This window comes from Haematobia irritans, chromosome 1, assembly GCF_050003625.1.
Source record: "Haematobia irritans isolate KBUSLIRL chromosome 1, ASM5000362v1, whole genome shotgun sequence".
NCBI classification, from domain to species: Eukaryota; Metazoa; Arthropoda; class Insecta; order Diptera; family Muscidae; genus Haematobia; species Haematobia irritans.
In genome coordinates, this window is record NC_134397.1 from 278358916 (window position 1) to 278372732 (window position 13817).

The 13817-nt window shown below is 31.9% G+C and overlaps 1 protein-coding gene and 3 long non-coding RNA genes across 5 annotated transcripts in view; 2 read left to right on the forward strand and 2 right to left on the reverse strand.

Annotated features, from left to right (window-relative positions):
* LOC142225972 (uncharacterized) overlaps positions 1-4430 on the reverse strand; it is a 34869-nt gene extending 30439 nt beyond the window's left edge. Inside the window, exon 1 of one of the 2 annotated variants that reach the window (XM_075295836.1) lies at positions 3909-4430. In XM_075295836.1, the coding sequence (XP_075151951.1) occupies positions 3909-4113 (205 nt within the window). In that variant the 5' untranslated portion in view covers positions 4114-4430. The remainder of the gene's footprint in view (positions 1-3908) is intronic. The other variant, XM_075295828.1, reaches the window with a different exon arrangement.
* Positions 4431-7213: 2783 nt separating this feature from the next.
* On the forward strand, positions 7214-7600 carry LOC142219804 (uncharacterized). The gene is made up of 2 exons (XR_012717781.1): positions 7214-7329; positions 7387-7600. It is a non-coding gene; the product is annotated as an uncharacterized LOC142219804 (long non-coding RNA).
* Positions 7601-8398: 798 nt separating this feature from the next.
* On the reverse strand, positions 8399-9562 carry LOC142219805 (uncharacterized). Its single transcript, XR_012717782.1, has 3 exons — positions 9229-9562; positions 8800-9163; positions 8399-8735 (listed from the first exon to the last, which is right to left on the reverse strand). It is a non-coding gene; the product is annotated as an uncharacterized LOC142219805 (long non-coding RNA).
* Positions 9563-10358: 796 nt separating this feature from the next.
* LOC142226015 (uncharacterized) lies at positions 10359-10987 on the forward strand. Its single transcript, XR_012719575.1, has 2 exons — positions 10359-10793; positions 10849-10987. It is a non-coding gene; the product is annotated as an uncharacterized LOC142226015 (long non-coding RNA).
* The last annotated feature ends 2830 nt before the right edge of the window (positions 10988-13817 follow it).

Sequence of the window (13817 nt, forward strand, 5' to 3'; positions counted from 1 at the left end):
TCAGTAAGTGCATACGCATAAATATAGACAAGTACGGACACACATTTTTTATAGTCGAAGACGTTCCAAAGCTGTGTTAGGAAACGATAATGGACAATTTGTTTCTAAGACGTTGGGGTACATAATAATACATAAGCATGTCTTATTCATAATTATACAAAAAAAGAATGGATTTATCTGCTACAATCTTGCAGTTTATATAAAATCAAAATTAATTTGTCACTCTAAATCGGATTTACCGAAAAAGTATGATTTTATTTGAATATGTTAATTTAGAATTGTAAGCAATAATTAAATCTTTATATATTTTACATAATTTTACAAAACAAATAGTGTTATAGTTATGTTTTATTAGGCTAAGTTGTCACAATCATTGTAACGTGAAGACGTAAACTTTGAGAACATCCATGGCAATATTTTTTTTAGAAAAAATTATAAAACACATGATCTTAGCAGTTAGCTAGTCCATCTTGTTTTTATGAAATTTATGATAAACCTTCTTGAGTGAAAGGATACCTGGAACGATAATTTATCCCGTTTTGCCTAATTATATTATTTCACTCAGCTTTATTAATACCTTTTAAATCTATGGTAAAATCGGATTTGTCATTGAACGGATATGATTTATACGCCTGATACTTCTTCAGTATTTCGAATTTCAAAGTGACAAAATTTTCCAAAAAAAATTAAAAATAAATTTTGATTAACTGTACAGACATATTTTGACACCATTGAGAAGGCATTAGAAATATTTAATATTAATCTGACAGATAGATAAGTTCAAAATTTTCCTTATTTGTGTTATTACATGTTTCTCTTAAAAATTTGGAAGAATCTGACATGAGTGCTAAGACCATATATATAATAATCACTAATTATATATACAATATTGAATATTGAATAAAGTAGAAGAATTAAAATTGACTTTGCAAAGGGCAATGGCATGGAATGGATCACAATATTCTGTATTTTCTTTGCTATAAACAACGGTTTGTGATTTGAATTAATATTATTTAAGTAGAAATATATAACTTCTTGTAAAGAATTATCTGATCTTATAACCAGGGCTGTGGAGCCGGAGTTGGAGTCGTAAAAATTTTGCTCGACTCCGGCTAAACCAAATTTTTTAAAACACTTCACATTTTTGTAACTAAGCAAGTTTTTACGCAAATTAGTTTCCATTGCGTTATTCATTCGATCAATGTACAGCATGATTGTAAATGAAAATCAACTTCCAACTATGGCTATCTTTTGATGTTTCCTAGAATGTTAGACTAGCAGATGGGCTGGATCGATCTATTTTAATGCCCGAAATTATTTTTTTTTATTTTATTTTAAGGTCATATATGTGGAATATCGACAGAAAATTTTTTCAAAATTGTATTTCTATAGAAAATTTTGTCAAAATTTTATTTCTATAGAAATATTTTTTCTATAGAAAATTTAGTCAACATTTTGTTTCTATAGAATATTTTGCAAAATTTTATTTCTATAGAAAATCTTGACAAAATTGTATAGTAATAAATTTTTTTATTAGAAAATTTTGTTGAAATTTTATTTCTATAGAAAATTTTGCCAACATTTTATAGTAATAGATTTTTTATTGGAAAATTTTGTCAAAATTTTATTTCTATAGAACATTTTGTCAAAATTTTGTTTCTGTAGAATATTTTGCAGAATTTTATTTATTACACAAAAATTTTTCTAAAATTGTATTTTTATTGATAACTTTTTTAAAATTTTATTTCTATAAGAAAAAATTTTCAAATTTTATTTCTATAGCAAATTTTCTCAAAAATTTTTTTCTTACTAATGCCCACTGGTACTCACTGATATAAAAAATGTATTCAAAATTTTATTACTATAGAAATATTTTTCTCTATATAAAATTTAGTCAAAATTTTGTTTCTATAGAATATGTTATTTTGCAAAATTTTATTTCTATAGAAAATATTGCAAATTTTTTATTTTAATTGTATTTTTTTTATTTATTTATTTATTTATTTATTTATTCATTTATTTAATCAACCAACGCCCTATAGGACAACATGTTGATAGAATTTAGTACAATTCAGGAAAAATTGACTTAAAACTAACTATTAAACCTATACTAGCACACAATCTTTTAATAAAAATTAAGTATTATATACAAAAGATTGGTACAGCAAGAAAATCGATTGTCAGTATGATGGTCCTAGACAGTTCATTCCATGTCTGAAATGCATTTTTATGTTTTTGTTAAAATTGTGTTACGTCCCATAACGTTAGATTTAAATTTAAAGTACATAGATTTTGTAGATGTATATACAATTTTGTCTAAATCGATTCAGATTCAAATTCATGCATATGGATTTGAGATCAATAATTTTAGTCCACAAATACATATACTGTTGGTATCTTCTCATATTATGATGGATATTTATATCATTATTTTATTTATTAAACATTGCCCTAAATTTGAAATATAGAGTTCAATTGGCATCTAATGTGAAATTAAGACCTTCTTTTGCAAACATAAATAAATACGATACTTTATATCGATCCACTTACGGTACCCCCACAATAGAACTACAAATTAGTGGTATTAAAATGAGATTTAGTTATATTACCCGGAGTCGACTCCGGAGTCGGAGTCGAGCTGATGAAAAATGTTGGAGTCGGAGTCGAGCAAAATTGGACGACTCCGACTCCACATCGCTGCTTTTAGCCAAATGAAATTATTTCACAATAAACGTTCTGCTGCCATATTTGTCATCTAAGCATTTTCTTTTTTATGTACGATTTTTTTTTTTTCATTAATATAGATTGGTTTCCGGACAGAATAATTCTTAGGTAAACTTCTAATCAAGTTTTTTCACAGCTACATACATAATGAGAAGGGTCAATTAACTAACTGAAACAGTGGCAAAGAAAATTATTTTTATTTTTGCCAAAAAAAATTAAAAGTTTTTTTGTTCCAGTCATTAAAATGATTAAAAACAAGTAAGTAAAGTAGAAAGTCGGGCGGGGCCGACTATATCATACCCTAAACCACCCTTACTGAATTAGTAATCATAAACATTTGTGGGGTAACATTGATACAGGTCTGGGAGATAAACCGCAGTTGCATATTTAAGAAAATTAATGGGTACATGTCTATGGGTGCTTTGGCTCAGACGGACGGACAGTGTAGCCAGGGAAAATGTTCGGTTTACCCATAAGGTTATTAGGGGCGAATTTTTCAAAATCGGGCGATACATACATGGGAGCTATATCTACATCTGAACCGATTTCGATGAAATAGTTAGTACTATAGAGGACTGGATCTAGCCAATTTTGGGTAAGATCGGTTGATAAATAAAGGTTTTGTGGCCAAATTTGGGAAAATCGGGCGATACATATATATGAGAGCTATAGCTAAATCTGAACCAATTTGGATGAAATTTTGCAGACTTGAAGGGCGATGAAAAGGATTACCTTTTGCTAAATTTGGTGACGATCCCTTTGAAAAAAAAGCAACGTGACCCCATTTGTCGAAAACGGGCGATTCATATATATGGGAGCTATATCTAAATTTGATCCGATTTCTTCCAAATTCAATAGCGTGCCCAAAAAACTCCCTGTACCAAATTTCATCAAAATCGGTTAATAATTGCGACCGGAATCCTGTGAACAACAAATACATGGACAGACGAACGGACACCAAGCGCTAGATCGACTCAGGAGGTGATTCTGAGTCGATCGGTATATATTTTATGGGGTCTAAAATCAATAATTCTGGTAGGCACTTTTTTTGGCAGATCAAACTTATTATACCCTGACCACTATGTGGTTTAGGGTGTCGTTTAAACATAACATATCCTGTGTCCTGATACCAAATGGGGGATTCTAAGCATGTATGCAATGGGAGTAATAATATTCGTACTTACTTATGGGATGTTTACAGGGATTCGTGATAAAGATCTCCTGAAAATATGGACTGCAAATCGCGAGGACAATCTTGTGGGCCTGTAACAACTTTCCATCACACGCCAGTGTCACATCGACCAAATCACCACGATCGTAGAGAGATTGAAATCCCGATGCAATATTGTCCTGGAAATTTTTCCAGCACAGTTTGAACTCATCATCCATTGTTAACACTATTATTCTTTGAACACTTTTATTGTTTTGGTAAGTTTCTCGTGCGGTACAAGATTATGAATTACAAATTAATATAAACAAGTAAAGTTTGTGAGTATAATAGCAATAAAAATTAATTGTTTTTGTTTGTATCTTATAAATATTTTTACGATGGTGAGGAAACGTTATCATATACGAAAATTTGTTTGATTTTTCTAAAATCACAAATTCCACAAACTCAATAACACAAGAGATAAATAAAAATCCATTTTAATTTTTGTTGATATCGCGTTTGAACGACGATGTAGAATGAATGACTCTGAATGAACGAATGAACGTATTGTTTATAACCCAAAATGTCAGGCTGTTTAGTGATGTCAACCCAAAACTTTTTTTAGTGTGTGCCATCCAGCGTTGCCACTACGAAATTTTATTTTGGACTAAAATTTTTCCAATATCGGACCAAAATTCCCGCCAGCGGACCAAATTTGCAATTTCGAAGAAAAATTCCTTAACTAATATTTTGTTGTACATGGTGTTTTTATTAAAAATGTAAAGTAAATCATAAATAAGGGTTTTATGGCCAAATTTAGAAAAATTGAGCGGTACATATATATGGGAGCTATAGCTAAATCTGGGAAAATGAGAGCTATATCTAAATCTGAACCGATTTGGATGACATTTTGCAGATTTGAAGGGCGATGAAAAAGATTACCTTTTGCCAAATTTGGCGACGACCCGTTTGAAAAAAAGCACAGCGTGACCCCATTTGTCGAAATCGGGCGATACATATATATGGGAGCTATATCTAAATTTGATCCGATCCAAATTCAATAGCGTTCGTCCTTGTGCCCAAAAAGCTCCCTGTACCAAATTTCATCAAAATCGGTTAATAATTGCGACCGGAATCCTGTGAACAACAAATGCACGGACGGACGTACACCAAGCGCTAGATCGACTCAGGAGGTGATTCTGAGTCGATCGGTATATATTTTATGGGGTCTAAAATCAATATTTCTGGTAGGCACATTTTTTGGCAGATCAAACTTATTATACCCTAATAAGTTTAATGACTTTAAAACAATGTGTTGAAACATTTTATTAATTTTGAAGATTTTTTCAGAAATATTAAATCCATTTTGACTTCATTAAAACGAAATTTTCATTCATGTTAGGATACACATTTTTATGTCGAATCACTTAGCTATAAGGACAAACAGACTTCATTGAAAAGTTTAGAGACTTTTAGACAAGGAAAAAACTTTATTTCAGAGAAATACGTCTTATATTCTACACGCAGAGAAGAAACATGATTGTCACAATCATATTCGAAGAGCAAAATAATATGATAGGAGCTATTTTTGCGGCGACCATGTAACATTTTCACCTGCAACCATGTTGGCTCAGTGAACATGGTTCTAAGAAAAATATAATTTTCCTCATCTAAAATATTATTATATTGATAAAAAGAATTTTGTTTGAATGAAAAGAGAATGGTCACGATTTAAAATGTTATGGTATTCATTCAAAATGTTTTTCTTCTAGTTAAAAGAACATGGTCACAACCTAAAATGTTTTGATCTTTATGAAAAAACTTTTTTCGTCGTCGAAAAAAGGATGCCACTTGAAAAAAGAAAACACAAAATTAACTTTATTTATTTGTTTTTATTTATTTATTTATAAACTAATTCATTGTTTATTTGTATTTATAATGTCGTGCAAGCAAACATCATATATTTTTACACACTCTATTTTGGTTCAATTTCAACATTAAGTATTCATTCCATATTTACCTCGTGCCCATCAAATGTATCAACGCAGACATCATGTAACTGCAAATAACAAAAATCATGTACATTTTTTCAATTACACTTTCCTTTTTTGTGTTCACATAAAACCACGTGCCACTTCTGAATAAATAAATTAACACAAAACCCAATAATTCCGTATTCTCCGTCCATTCCAAGAAACAATCAACACACGACTGACGCTCAAAATGAAAATCGTGTTTACCTGCTCAATGTTTTTATAAAATTCTTTTCGCTGCAAACAAGTTAAAAAATTAAATGGTGACGAAAACAATGTACATGGTCTTTATGCTCATGTAATGGTTCTAGACATGTCTATACGTAACCTATAAAAATACTTTTTTCTCTGCAAAAAAGTAAAAAAATTGAATGGTCAGGTACATGATTTTCCCGACCATGTAATGATCTCAAATTCTATCATTTAAATAATAGAACATGCGACATTTGAGAACCATTTAAATGCTTATTGGCAACATATATTTTTCTCCGCTGGAAAATTATTTTTACAAAGACAAAATACATGGTTTTCGCGACAATTACCTACTCTAGATAAGCATTAAATGGATGCGGCAACCATGTCCAAACATGTTTTTTCTGTGCGTGTAAGCAAAATTCGTATTCGTATTTTAAGCATGTGAAATATTTGGCCTCCCGACAATATTCTTTGCGGTGCACCATCTACTATTTAATATGTGATAGAAACCAAATTTATGAAAATGGACCAAAATGGACCAAATTCTGTTTGGTCCGACCATCGGACCAAATTTAAAAATTAGAAATCTTTTGGACCAATTTTGGTCCGATCGGACCAAAACGGCAACGCTGGTGCCATCTCCCTGCCAGCATTTCAAAGTTCCATTTCAACCTCATCGTTAAGGCCGGTATGCACCTCTAGCGAAAAATTTCATTCCCATAAGAAATGCATTGCTATTTATGCTAACGAAATTTTCGGTAGCGTTCAATTTCGTAAGCTGGTACGCACCTCTAATGAAAATAACTGGGTTGTCAAAAGCATATTTTGGCAGCAAACATTTAATTTATTACAATCATTGTGTGCGTTAAATAAGCAATTTATTTGAGGAATATTTGGAACATATATTAACAATTTTTAAAAGCGATTAGCTGGTTTAAAATTTGTGAACACAGCCCTGTTTTTTTGTTGTAGACTTAAATAAATTTTTGCTACCGAAAATTTCGCTAGAGGTGCATACCGGCCTTTACCACAGACTCGTAAATGTCACTTCAACCATCATGAAAAGGTACATCAAAAAGTACATGCAAGTAATTTGCCATCCCTACTGCTAAAAAAGCCATTTTTTTTTTGTGAAACGCCAAGCGCAACCAGCTTGTTATATTTTAATTAAATAAAAACGAAAATAAAGTTCTGAAAACATAGATTATACGTTTAAAATTGTGAAAGGTATATTGGTGAACAATTTGGTGATTTTCCAAATGGAATAAAGTGATTGTTTTTCAGATATTTTACAGACACGCTGCCTCCATGGAATAAAAACACTGGTTGATAGACGCAGCAACATGTAACTCGCTACTTGTAACTCAACATCATCATTAATGCCAAAAATTATGTTAAATGTAATGTGATAGTGGTATAAATGTTATATTTTTAAGAATTTGTAAATGTTTAATTAAATTAATAAATATCTAAACAAACGTGTTTTACTCGACCACAATGATTCTTTTACAACTATCTTAAAATGCACTTTTTCTGATTGTTTGGAGAGTCCCTTATTGGCGTCGTTCTAAATTGATCTATAAAGGCACCTAATAATTGCACTCATGCGAAACATTTTTGTAGTAACTTGGCGTGGTACAACTTCTCAATAGTGACGGCGCTTTTCCGACGAGTTTTTGATGTCGTATATGATTGTTTTCGACGTAGTGGGGATTCTCAAAAGAGTCCCCAAATTCAAAAAATGTTGGCAGGGCTATAACATGCAAATAAACAATATGGGGTGTTCGCACCACTAGCTTGAAACTGAACATACCCAATAAACACAAACGTTTGAAAAATACTAAAATTCAATAATTTTTCAAACATTTTTTCAAAGGATTAGGGTAATATTCAAGTTGAGAAATTGTTGAGAAAATCGCGTTCTCAACAAAAAACAGACATTACCCTCAACAGTAAAATTCAACACAATAGCAATAATTTCTCAATTGTAATCCTCAAATTGAAATGCATCGCTACTCAATAATTTCTCAAACAGTTTTCAATGTGAGAAAAATAAAAAACTAGCATTGTTGCGAATACTTTCAAACCACAATTTGTATGAAAGTCAATCCTAGTTCCAACTGAAAGTCAATACTAAATTTCTAGGGATTTTGTAAATTTTATTTTTTCGTTAACAAATATAATAATCTTAAAAATAACATTAATAATATATGAAAATAATAATATTATACCAATCAAAATGTAATTATCTTATTAAACGTATTAATAAATAAAAGTATGAATACAACTTTAAATATCTTAAACATTTTTACATGTATAATTCCATTTCCTCCATAATGTTGGTGTCATTAATATGCTGGCAATTTGAAATATTTACTATCGAGGAACTTGCTGGCTTGTGTGTTAGAATAGATTCCAGCAAGAGGAAATCACAAAATATCAAACTGATGACGGGATGTAAATTGATGTAATGCACATTTTCATCCAGAAGTTCTTGATATAGGAATTGTTGCACTTTGTTTTAATTGGTTGCACTTTGTAAGTTTTCTGAAAACTTTTCTTTGTTGTTTCCTTCATCGGTTTTTCATCGGCCAACATCTTCCAAGAATATACCATTCAATGATTTTAGTTTTCTGCAAAACAATCGAGTTTTGTGATTTCCATTATGTTTTCATTTCACTTTTTATTTTGACTTACCAATTTGTATTTCTTCCAACTGACCAGGTACTTCGTGATTTCCTCAAGAACGTTGGTATTACAAAATTGTTGTTATTAAAATACTGGCAATTTTCAGGAACTTGATGGCCAGATAATTGGAATAAATTTCCAGCAATTTCAATTCACAAAATAACAAATTAAACCGATGATGCGATATAAATTAAACTATCGATGTGATGCGAATTATCATCCAGTAGTTGTTGATATGGAAAAGCATAAATACCAAGTTTTTTTGGTTGCACTTTGATTTATGGAAACTTTCTCTTCTCGATAAGCCACTACCATTTTTCATCGGCCAGCCTCTTAATGTGTCCAAGAATCAGCATCCAAATATTTTAGTTGTCTGCAAAGAGATTTGAGTTTAGTGACTTCCTTCAAGTTTTCATTTCGTGTTTTAGTTTTACTTACCAATTATTATAAGCAATTTCAATTGATTATTAAAAAATTTCCACATTTTTGTATTTCTTCCACGAACTTTGTTGTCCAAAGTAGTATTGAAAACCATGTGGTTTTTTCGTTGCATTTCAGGGTAGTGTTTTGTCAAAGTTTTCTCCAATTATCTTCAACACATTTTCAAAGTTTTCGTCAACATTTTGCCAAATTGGTTGTAATTCGCAAACAATTTGAAGATGAATTGAAGATGAGCTTTTTCAAGTCAAGTTGAATTTATGTTGAAAATGATATTTACCCTCAAACTGAAGAGGTGTTGCATTTGAAAAACGCTCATCCTGTGTTTATTGGGTATAGTTGTGGATAGGCGATAATGCTATGTTCCCACCGACTCGTTTTCCTCATTAGTTTTTCCAAAACATTTCACCGTTCACACCGGGTTGAAATGTTTTAGTTTGACAGTTACCATGGAAACTAGAAATTCACATTTACTCGAAATTCACATATATGAAACGTATGTCCAAATAATTACCACGAGCGCAAAGGGGAAAAAAATTTATTTTATTTTCACATGTCCATGTTCTTAAAGGCCTTTTTGATTCCTTTTTTTTCTATGAAACTTATTTTAATATTTTGACATATATTTTGAATAGGGTATGTTATTCGGCAAAGCATATTAATTAAAGGTAAAGTCACGAGCAAACGTGTGTACACCCCATGATATTTAGAAAGTCAAACTGAAATGACAGGTCACTTAAGTTGACATTTTGTGTATGTGTAGTGTTGTTGTATTGTTGAACGTTTGGACTTTGTTGTAAATTTAGATAATTATATTTAACAGTTTTTCAAGAAAGCTCTTTTATTTTTCTCCCCAGTTTCTAACACGTAGGTGAAAAGTTTCATAAAACTAAACCCATACATACACATGTATGGGTTTAGTTTTATGAAACAATGTAAATAAAAGCAATATTTATGTACACAAGGAATGTAAACAAACCTACTAAACGTAAACAAAGACTTTGACAAGATGAATGTCGATATTAGTCACCTGATTGCATGACTTTACCTTTAATTAATATGCCTTGGTTATTCGGGGTATATTCCAAATTAGGTGGGTTCACACCAAGGCATATTAATCCAGGTAAAGTCATGCAATCAGGTGACTAATATCGACATTCATCTTGTCAAAGGCTTTGTTTACGTTTAGTAGATTTGTTTACATTCTTTGTTTACATATATATTGCTTTTATTTACATTGTGTTATTAGTATGGGGTTAGTTTTACGAAACTTTTGCCTACTTGTTAGAAACTGGGGAGAAAATAAATTCAAAGTGCGCAAAATTACAATTCGGGAACAGCTCAAAGTATCACAATATGATGGAGGCATAAGGCAAATAAATGTTGAAGAATGTATTGCTAAACTGAAACACTATGGTTCGAGTGTACGAATTGAGGCATTAAGGAATGTAAGAGATGCAATAGCAATAAATCATGGGATCCCTATGAAGTTCAAAGAGCTTATATGGAAAAGGTCATCATAAGTCTACGAGATGGATCAAATGGTTTTCTGGAATCCCCAACGGGTATAAAATAATGTATAACAATGTAACCACCAATAAAACAAAAACTTTCTCATAGGAACCGGTTAAACCTTATGTTCATCTTTGGAATGGCTGCAATCCCGAAAAGAGGAAATGAAGATGCAAATACAACAAACAGCACCGCCACCAATTATTTTAAAAACAATCCTATTTAGGCGGAGCACCTGTAAATGATTGCTCGTGCAAAGCCCAAGGGTGGTAGCTGGCGTCTTCCTAAAATAATATGTATATAATGGGTACTTGAGGTACCCACTCACACCTAACGCAAGCTATGTAAGAATTAAAGCGGACATCTTACTCATTTACGAGAGCGGTGGTTTTGAGATCCAGAGATCAATTGTGTATATATTCCGAGGTATTGCGAGAACAGGGCAATTCAAATAAAACACAGATCGATTTGTCGATTGCGAGTCCAAAAAAGAACTTGTGCCTTTCATCATCGCGTGGAATCGCGCAAATATGATCTGGATTTAATGGACATTGAAGACTTGGTTAAAGTAGGTAAAAACTCAAAATGTGTCCATATTATGGAGCCAAAGAATTGATTGAAGATGCAGACAATGTATTTATGTCCTATAACCATTTATTGGACACATCTGCACGGAAAGCAAATAGAATTGAATTGAGCAATACCTCATAATATCGGAAAGATAAATAATAAATAATTTTTATGATTTTTTATAATTTTTAATGGATTCTAACGCTTGTCTGAAACGTTTGACCTCAAATATTCTCAAAAATTCATAATTTTTTCAGATTGAATTATACATTTTTCGACAAAATTTAAATAAGTTGTACCATTTTATGAATTCTTAAACAGTTTTTAACCAATTTGAAACAAAAAATTTAACATTACCAATTAAAAATATGAATAAAACATGTTATAAAAAATTGAATGAAAAGAACTTCCTGTGTAGTTAAAATGAAGAACATCATTGGGAGTACATCTTCTGGAAGTTCTTTTAAAGTTGTGCCTTTGGAAGAACTTCCAAATTTTTTGATGGGTAACTCTGCACTTCTGCCACATAGGATCAGCAATAATTTTTTTATGAAATAGCGCAATGCCTCATGCAAACGATCCATAAATTCTGTTTCTGGTGTAATACAATTGCAACCGAATCGTTCGTGTTCTCTCACTTCACCTAGGCTCTGTGCTAATCGTTCCAAAGTTCAGCTTCCTTGGCTGAACGAAAACGTCTACTGCGCTGTTGATTCATTTTTGCACGAGGGGCCACGCCGTCAATGGCCATAAGGAATAATTTCTGTGGTTTAATTAGAAAAAACAACTTGTCAATGTCCTTCAACATATCCTCCTGTTATGTTGAGATGGATGTTTGTATCATCGGAATGGGAGCAATTGTGAATAATGCCATTCATATCCAAATAAAGATTATCAAACTCGGGAACCTAAATAGAATACACAAGAAGCTCATAATTATTTCCTCCAACTTGTTACATGTCATTCCACACTTACGCATTGTTCCCAGGCCAATTCACTGAGACAAGGACACCGTTCGCTTATGTAGCGGGAAAATTTCGGCCCATTTTTTGTTGTTGTTTTGTATTGATGTCTGCCTTAGGCATATATTTAAATTCAAATGACTTTGTTCTTTGTAATAAACAATTGTTGGCTGAAAACAACACTACACATACACAAAATGTCAACTTAAGTCATCTGCCATTTTAGTTTGACATTATAATTATCATGGGGGGTACACACGTTTGCTCGTGACTTTACCTTTAATTAATATGCCTTGGGTTCACACATATATAATAGAAATACATAGATGTCCCATGGGTGTCAAACTAAGTTTGACAGTTCCGAAGATTAAGAATAAACGAAGAAAATCAAGAGAATTGAGAGATTTTTGGTACTCTTTTTAACACAACAGGTTGTTCTGTAATAACAAACTCCTCATAAAAAATTAATTGTGAATGGACAACGAATACAAAAGAATCTCTCTTAACGAAAAAAAAAAAAACAAAACGAAATGTCAGAAAATTAATTTTTGGAACTGACACATTTTTTTTTAAAGAGAAGAGTGGGACATCTATGTATTTCTATTATCTATGGGTTCACATTCTAAAATTGACGTGTTTTGGAGGAAAACTTGTGTTTTGAACTTGTTTTTTAGTATGGCGAAAACGACTCGTTTTGAAGTGCTTTTAAAGGGAAAACATTTCAAACCCCAAAACATGCTTGCTGAGAACGCCGTATAATGCGCCTTGCCGATAAACAGCCTATTTCCGAATTCTTGTCTTCGTTCGCATACAAAACGAAAAACAGCTGATTTTGGTTGCTCTAAGGTTTCTCGAAACGAAAGTCAATGCGAACGAAGACGTAACGTCCCTGCCAACATTTTTTTTTTAATTTGGGGGCGCTTCTGAGAATCCCCACTACGTGAAAACAGTCGTATACGATATCCAAAACTCCTCGGAAAAGCGCCAAGTCACTACAAAAAAGTATCGCATGAGTGCAGTTATAAGGTGCCCTTCTGGATACATTTAGAAGGACAAGAATAAGAGTCCATTCAAACAATCAGAAAAAGTGAATTTTAAGATAGTTTTAAAAGAATCATTGTGGTCAAGTAAAACCTGATTGTTTAATTGTTTATTAACTTTTAAGTGAAATAACTAAGTTTTCTGCACTTCATTATCGTTTTTATTTAAATAAATTAGAAGCTAGTTGTGTTTGGCGTTTCACAAAATTTAAAATGGCAAAATACTTTCATGCGAATAGTGATGGCAAAATACTATCACAGTTGGCTATTGCTGCAGTGTCACTTACGAGTCGGTGGTAGCGATGAGGATGAAATGGAATTTTGAAATGCTGGCAGGGTAATTGTGGATAGGCGATAATGCGCCTCTTTGATATAAAAGCCTATTTCTATTTCTGCTATCCGAATTCTTGTCTTCGTTCGCATACCAGCTGATTTTGGTGTCTCTAAAGGTAAACGAAAATCGAAACGAAAGTCAATACGAACGAAGACGTAACGTAATCTCTAA